The sequence below is a fragment of the Cebus imitator genome, unplaced genomic scaffold (genome assembly GCF_001604975.1).
Source record: "Cebus imitator isolate Cc_AM_T3 unplaced genomic scaffold, Cebus_imitator-1.0 Scaffold146, whole genome shotgun sequence".
NCBI classification, from domain to species: domain Eukaryota; kingdom Metazoa; phylum Chordata; class Mammalia; order Primates; family Cebidae; genus Cebus; species Cebus imitator.
The window spans coordinates 4,887,529-4,896,234 of NW_016107461.1; the positions used below are offsets into that span (position 1 = coordinate 4,887,529).

General features: G+C 39.0%; 1 protein-coding gene across 1 annotated transcript in view; it reads left to right on the top strand.

Moving 5' to 3' along the window:
* The first annotated feature begins 3,035 nt into the window (after positions 1-3,035).
* Positions 3,036-8,706, top strand: part of SLC25A31 (solute carrier family 25 member 31) — a 46,112-nt gene continuing 40,441 nt past the window's right edge. Inside the window, exon 1 of the mRNA XM_017542751.2 lies at positions 3,036-3,679. Coding sequence (XP_017398240.1) covers positions 3,448-3,679 — 232 coding nt within the window. The 5' untranslated portion in view covers positions 3,036-3,447. The remainder of the gene's footprint in view (positions 3,680-8,706) is intronic.

The window sequence follows — 8,706 nt, forward strand, 5'->3', positions numbered from 1 at the left end:
GTCTGGGTGCAGAGTGAGACCATGTCTCAACAAAAAGTTTTTTAAAAGGTTACAAAGCTACATTTTTAAGTTGATACTTTCACTTTTGTGTGTCTGCTATCAATGATTACATGTCAGAAATAAGCTTGATATCATAAAGGAATATGATATAAACATTGTCAACTATCAAATGTTAGAGAAGGGTAGAAAGAGAAAATTGCCCTGGGGAGCAGAACACTTCCTTTCTGTCCTCAGAAATGCTTACATTCTCGTTGACCAGAGATGAGTTCTTTAACCTTTCTTGGCACCTTAAAAAGACACTTTTACCTGTAGTGTGATTCAAGTAATTTCCCCCTTAAATTTATCCCTGTGGGTCTGCTAATGCTTCAAATTCCCTTGAAGGAGAATGAAACCTTTCATTTTTCAGATATTTGCTAATAAAGCCAATTGTTTATTGAATTTACAATGAATTTCACAAAGGATTTTGAAGTCAATGCAATGGAAAGACTATCAATTTTGTTTAAGCCTAGGAATTAATTAATTAATGCTTTAGACACATGAATCCGGCTGCTGCATGTGAAAGAGAGAAACAGAGATTCAAGTTGGAAAACCCAGTAATCCCAGCACTTTGGGTGGCTGAGGCGGGTGGATCACTTGAGGTCAGGAGTTCAAGACCAGCCTGGCCAACATGGTGAAACTCTGTCTCCACCAAAAATACAAAAATTATCTGGTCGTTGTGATGGGCACCTGTAATCCCAGCTACTTGGGAGGCTGAAGTCAGAGAATTGCTTGAAACCCAGGTTTCAGTGACCTAATATTGTGCCACTGCATTCCAGCCTGGGCAACAGAGTGAGACTCCATCTCAAAAAAAAAAAAAAAAAAAAGAGAGAGAGAGAGTTGAATACACCATCATGGAAAGGAAGTACCACCAAACATATGACATCAGTAGGACTTGCCAACTAATTTTTTGTGAAATAATCAAAATATTGACAACATTTTTGGTCTGGGATCCTTATGGCCTAATTGGTTTTTTACTAGTGACAAGTAATAGTAGAAGGGTTACAACACACTTAAGACAAAGGAAAAATTAGAACCTAACATTCAAAAAAAGCTAAAACTCATCTCACATTTTATAGATGTGTTATAAGAATCTGCAGGTCCTACAGAGTAAGAGTTGAGAAGATGGGATCTCCATTTATTTAAAAGCACCAAACAAGCTGTAAAAAGGGATATATTAAATGCTACTATAGAAGGATCTCCATGATATATTAAGTGAAAAAAGTGAGGTGGAAGAAAATAAAGACAAACATGTACAGGCTAGATGTAACTCTACTGAGTATTTCTGCCAAAAGAAGTCAAACCTGAATCTGCCAGCCTCCTCTAAATGAGTTCTCGAAGTGCAATTTGGAAGACCCCTCTGTGTCATGGAGACAGGAACACCATGAGGTCAAAAGTATTTTCTTTTTTTTTTTTTTGGGGGGGGGGGGGGGGGGTGGGGGACGGAGTTTCGCTCTCGTTACCCAGGCTGGAGTGCAATGGCGCGATTTCAGCTCACCGCAACCTCCGCCTCCCGGGTTCAGGCAATTCTCCTGCCTCAGCCTCCTGAGTAGCTGGGATTACAGGCACACGCCACCATGCCCAGCTAATTTTTTGTATTTTTTTAGTAGAGACGGGGTTTCACTGTGTTGACCAGGATGGTCTCGATCTCTTGACCTCGTGATCCACCCGCCTCGGCCTCCCAAAGTGCTGGGATTACAGGCTTGAGCCACCGCGCCCAGCCAAAAGTATTTTCTTAATGATACTATTATTTGCCTTTTTCACTTTCATTCTGTCCTGAATAAACAGTGGGGTTTTCCAGTGGCTACATGTGTGATTTTGCAGCAGACTGAATGCAAAAGCAATAATGTGAATCTGGTTGTTTTTTATTCAGCCAGACATTAGAGATTCAAAAATATAAAACAATACCATTTTTCTACTACATTTTTTAATTTAAAAGTGTTACTTCTGCTATCCCGTAATTATTTTTATTTTAAATGTTTGTAAATTGTGTTTTAATTTCTGAGTACATAACAAAAACAGAAGCTTCATTGTATCTTCGATAATTTTTTTTAAGAGATAGGCTCCGTTACCCAGGTGGGAGTGCAGTGGTGAGATCATAGCTCACTGCAGCCTTCAACTCCTGGGCTCAAGAAATCCTCCTGTCTCAGCCTCCTGCGTAGCTATACTCAGGACTATAGGTTTGTGCAACCATGCTCAGCTATCTTTCTTTCTTTCTTTCTTTCTCTTTCTTTCTTTTCTTTCTTTTCTTTTCTTTTCTTCTTTCTTTTCTTTCTCTTTCTTTCTTTTCTTTCTTTCTTTCTTCTTTCTTTCTTTTCTTTTCTTTTCTTTTCTTTTTTTGTAAAGAAGGGGCCTCACTATGTTGCCCAGGCTCAACTTGGCCCAAAGTGCTGGGATTACAGGCATGAGCCATTGGTACCTGGCCTTCAATAATTTTTCAGAATGAAAAAAAGGGGTCCTGCAATCAAAAAGTTTGTGAACTGCTCTTCCAGATAGGTCATTGGCCCTCAACCCTAGAATTAGAATTACTTCAAACATTAGAATTACCTGGAGAATTTAAATACTGATGCCAGGCCTCACTTCTAGAGGTTCTGATTTAATAGGGTCTAAGGTCGAGCATCAATTTGAAAAACAAAACAAAACACCACTCATCCCTTTGAATGTGTAGTCTGGATTGGGAACCACTGCTCTGGCTATTATCAATTTAAATACAAGATGAAAAAGGAACATGTTGTATTATGCTATGGGGGCACAATCAGCAAAACGACACAGAAAGTGACTAGACAAAGGATCCCTGCTTAAGGAACGGATTAAAGCAATCCCCAAGGGAATCTGAAGCATTAACAGGCATATAGGAAGAAATATAAGGGGAATATCACTTGAATCACACTACAGCTAAGACTGTCTTTTAAGATGCCAAGAAAGGTCAAAGGAACCGTCTCTGGTCAGAGAACATAATGGATTAAAGTGATTAAAAAAGTGAAGGGAGTAACACTGGGAACTAAAATTACAATCTGTTAATCTCACACCACTGGTTTACTGATCTGGCCTAGTCTCAGCTGCTGAATTTCTTCATACAGAACTGGCTCTCCTGGGTCCCTCCCCTCGTCTTTCCTGCTCAGTGCTCGCTGCCTCCAGAACCCTCCCTCATCAGAAAGCTCAGGCTCCACTCAGCGAAGTGCGCAGGCGCACCGCACGTCCGGGAGCCACGTGTCAGGCGCCAGGTGGCAGAAGGCCGTTGGAGCGCATGCGCAGCTTTTCTCCACGCCGCCCCCCAGCGCGCTGCTCTTCCAGCGTCCCCAGAGCCGCTTTCCCGCCAGGACTACGCTTCAGCGGTTTTCAGCTTCCCTTCATCGTCCGTCCCGCACTCGTTTTTAGCCACTGCTGTCGGCTTTTATATCCTTCTCCGCCATGCCGCGTGAGCCTGCGAAGAGGAAGGCAGAAAAGCGGCTGTTTGACGCCTCGTCCTTCGGGAAGGACCTTCTGGCCGGCGGAGTCGCGGCAGCTGTGTCCAAGACAGCAGTGGCGCCCATCGAGCGGGTGAAGCTGCTGCTGCAGGTGCAGGCCTCATCGAAGCAGATCAGCCCGGAGGCGCGGTACAAAGGCATGGTGGACTGCCTGGTGCGGATTCCTCGCGAGCAGGGTGAGCAAAGGCAGGCCACCACGCCTGCCTCTCCCGACGCCTCCATCAGCTTCCCAGAGAAAAGGGGTGGCTGGGAGGGGGATGATTGTGGGCGCCACAACCACAGCTACGGCTGTCGATAATGAGTTTGCTTTTTACGCTTCCAGAATTTAGTTTCTGAACCTATCTAACAGGCTCTACTTTCCCACGGCCTTCTTAGTCCTGACCGAGGCCTGGTACAGAGGAGACCACTGCCTTCTCTTTCTCTAAATCTGCTGCAGCGCGATTTACACTTTGGTGCACCTGTGCCAGATGCAGAAGGAAAGTGGTTGACCTCCCAGGATTGAGGGAGATGCTTAATGGCACTCTGCTATAACTAGTGCTGTAAGTTACTTAAATATTTGTTGGTATAATCACGCCACTATGCTCCAGCATGGGCGATAGAGCAAGACCTTGCCTCAAAAAATATATGTATATTTGTTGAAATAGTAACGTCTAAGAGAAGTACAAATATGGGACCACTGGGGCTTCCAGCACTCTGAAACCTATTAGTGAAAAGAGGTTCTGCTTATTCTTGAGGAACTACTAAAGACCAAGGAGGCTCTTAGCTCTGCCCAAAATCAAGGGAGCGGGGAAAAGAAAAGAAAAAAAACCCTCAGCCATCAAGATAAAAAGTATTTTAAGGCCGGGTGCAGTGGCACACACCTGTAATCCCAGCACTTTGGGAGGGCAAGCGGGCAGAACACTTGAGCTCAGGAGTTCCAGACCAGCCTGGATAACATGGTGAAACCTTGTCTCTATGAAATATACAAGAATTAGCAGGGTATGGCGGCGCATGCCTGTAGCACCAGATACTTGGGGGACTCTGATGCGAGGGTTCAGGGACCCCAGATTGTGCCACCACACTCCAGCCTGGGTGAAGGAGTGAGACCCCCGTCTCAAAAAAAAAAAAAAATGACTTTACGGTCTTTCCCTTTCCGAGCTCCTCTCTTTCACAAGAGAACTGTTCTCGTTTCTCTTTATTTTGCATATTAAACCTCCACTCCCAAAAACAAAAACAAAAATCTTTAAACTATTTTAACGCAATCTTTTAAAAAATCAAGTCATGTGAAAAATTCGTAATGAACACAATATATACAAGTTTAAAGATGGAATCAGTATTACCAGTTTTTCTTTTTGCATCAAGTGCTGTCCTTATTTAAAATTTTATTTTTGTTCATTATGGATTTTTTTTGTTAATATTGGCATGATTTTAAAGGCATAAATAACCAAAGTGCTTTGTGAACCATTGCTGCAAAATGGCTCCCAAGTTAGCTAAAGGGATAAGTTTATCAAATATTTTATATAATCCACCCATACAGTTGGATTCAATAGAAAAATTTGTATGATCTTTAAAAAAGAAATATGCCTATTTATTGTGTATTCTCAACAAGAAATGAAGTGCAGACCTTTCTTTTAATCCTGTTCTAGGGCCAGATACTATCCCATTTAAAAACTACCTTGTCCCTAGGAATGCTAGGAATGTGGTTACAACTCTTTCAGACCTATGGTGTGGAGTATATGGGGTCAGGGGTGGAAACTTAATGCATCATATAAACTGAGTTTAGAATACCCATCTGGGAGCTAAGCTCAGATCTTTCATAGTTCGCCTCTCTCCACTCATTCATTTAATCAAAACAAGGTTCTCATTTTCCCCAAGATTTTTTTTAGGAAAAGCAAGGAACCTGTCTCTTCTTTGCTTATATTCTAAGACTTCTGAAGAGAAGTAGGGGCCTCTATATTATTAGCTTTTTGCTTTAAATATTTTGTCAGGTGAAATGAAGTATTCTGGTCAGATGGGGCTGACTAGTGCTAATTTATTTTATGTTTTAAATTTTTTCACAATATTTAAACCTAAACATTTAATATGGCTCTTGTAAGTTGACATCATTCTCAAATGTATCCTGGTCCCTGCTTTCTTTACCTTACAAGATGAGAGGATCATAAGTAGAACTTTAAGATACACTGTATTAATATATAAAGCTTTATGAAGGTACCATGGTGTATCCTATGCTGAGATCAGTAATTCACTACAAGGATACTATTGCCATCTAGAGGCAATTTTGGAAACTTGTGGGGCAATTTTTAAATTTAGCACAAAGATAGAGGGGTGTAAACCTACATTACAATGAAATGAAAGGCAAGGGCCAGGGATGTTAAATGTCCTGCTGCTATACTCAGGCCAGTCATACACAATGAAGAGTTACCCTGCAACCTAAATGACTTTTAGATTTCCACTTGGACATTCGTGTAGCAGTAAAACCTGTTTATGATTCTCTAAGCCTAGAAAGAACTTAACTCTGATTTACTTATAAACACACACTGTCTGGGGCATGGTTTTAGTTTACAGTGATTCCAGTAATGCAGCTACCATATAAGGAAGTAGAGGAAAGATTGTACTTTCTTCTGTTCAGAAGTTTGCTAAGAGTTGTTCATAATTGCAAAAACTTACATCAGCAGCTCTGCTTATAGTATTTGGTCATCATTTATACAGGTTGAGTATCCAAAAAGCTTGGGACCAAAATTTTAGATTTTTTAATTTTTTCAGATTTTAGAATATTTGCATTATATTTACCAGATGAGCATCCCTAATCTAAAATCCAAAATGTTCTAATGAGCATTTCCTTTGCCCATCATGTCAGTGCTCAAAATGTTTCAGATTTTGGAGTATTTTGGATTTTTGAATTAGGGATGCTCAACCTGTATCATCTGTTTTTGTAGCTATTGAATCTATGATGATTATATGTATACTTGTACACATATGTATTTATTTGACATATTTCCAAATGTCAATATGTAATTACAACTGATTCATTATAAATAGAGGCAAGCTTGATTATTATATTATGGTAGGGTCATGACCTACCAACTTATTTTAAAACATAAATTTCTCTTTTTATATAGCAATGAGGGCATTATATTGATTTTTAAGGTAGGAAAGGAGGTCATTGTCTTTAAATTTTATTTCTGGATAGTAAAGGGAATATTGTAAAATATTTATTATATACAGAAGACTTGAGCCTGGTAGGGTTGAGAATCACCATGCTAGATAGCCTTCTTGAATTTTACTGGACAATGAAACTCTGAGAATGTATTTTCTTGAATTTGCCTTCTCTCTCTTATTTGAAAATCAAGACACATGCCCATCTCAAGTGTTCTGAAGATTGTTTTTTCTGTTTTCTCTAGTTTATTCACAACTTTTCCTTTCTTTAGGCAATGTGAAATGAGCTGGAGAAAGAGACATGAACCCAGAATGCACAACTAGATGCTCTCTAGTTTCTTGCCTTATCTCTGCTTCTTTCCATTGCAAGAATAGATCTCAGCATTATTGCTTTGAATATAGCTTTAAACATCACTTTGAGTGTTTTTGACACTTTCTATAAGCTTTTCTTGGCTTACAAAATCTTCTGGATTTATCCTGTTATTCTAAAAGATTTATTCTATTCTTTAGTTTTATCACCTTCCAACTTTGTATGTGTACTTCTATTTAACACTGTTTAAACCTTCATTATGCAAATAATGCACAATTATTATAGAACATTAGAAAATATAAAGAAGCAAAAAGGAACATCACTGCTAAAATCACCATAGTTAACATTTTGGTGTCTTTCTTATGCTTTTTCACTAAGCAAAACATGCAGACGTAAATGTATGTTTAATCAAAGAACTGTCTTATTAGTATATTGTAAATGTAACCTTTTAAAGAACTGATCTCCTGGGTGTGGTGGCTCATGCTTGTAATCCCAGCACTTTGGGAGGCAGAGGTGGGTGAATCACTTGAGGCCAGTTGAAGACCAGCCAGGCCAACATGGTGAAACCCCATCTCTACTAAAAATACAAAAATTAGCTGGGCACGGTGGTATACGCCTGTAGTCCCAGCTACCTGGGAATCTGAGGCACAAGAATCACTTGAACCAGGGAAGCACAGGATTCAGTGAGCCAAGATCATGCCACTGCACTCCAACCTGGGTGACAAAGCAAGACTTATCAGAACTCTTCTCTTTTAGGAGTTCCATGTCATGAGTTTATCAGCTTTCATCTAAGCTTTTCCCAAACTCATTTTTCTAAAGATTAGAACAGTGAGGTTTTTTAAAATATCCTAGGGTACATCTTGAAGATGCTATTTTGGGGTATGGGAAGACAATATTAGATATTTATATGTACTTTAAGTAAAATAGAAAAATAAATTTTACTGATATTTAATATATGAATTGGCATTGTCACCTATGCTTGGGTCAAATGTCAGTTACATATCACAAGACATTAAGGAATACTGAAAAAGTAGGAATTACACAGAGTAGAGGAAATGACAAGCATCCTTCCTCAATAATATGTTATTGTTTATGTTTGTCCAATTCAGTGGATTTATAGATTCCTTTATCAGGTTTTAACTAAATCCTCAAAACATGGACAAAACTTTGAAAAAGATTCTGCCATAAAAACCAAATCAAGGATAATACCAATATCAAATGAACCACAAGAAAAAGACATAATTGATGCCATTTACTCCAAGAAATGCCATATTATTTCATCACTCACATTACCTTCAATGTAGAAGCAATGACAGTCTAATCAGACCTGAGACAAGAATACTATTTGAAATATAGATTCCTATATACTGCTCTTAAAAATGAACCTCACCCTAACAGTGTCTTGAGATAATAGCAAATGATAGTGTGCAAACATCATAATTAGCAAGATATTTGAAAATATCATTTTTCATATGTTTAAATGTTCAGTTTTGCTCTAATATCATCTAACATTCAAGTTTCCCTAACAACGCTATCTAAATAGCCTTTTGTTATTCCCAATCTTCATATATTGTTTTTTTTCTTTACAGTTCTTTATTGCCACCAGACATAATTATTTGCTACCTATCTCCCTGGTCCCTCTCTTAAGATGTAAGCTCCAAAAGCTGAGAAACAATATATAAACATTCCCTTTTCTCTGGGCCTCACTAGCATCTGCTGTGTTTTGACCTTTTTTTTTTTTTTTTTTTTTTTTTTTTT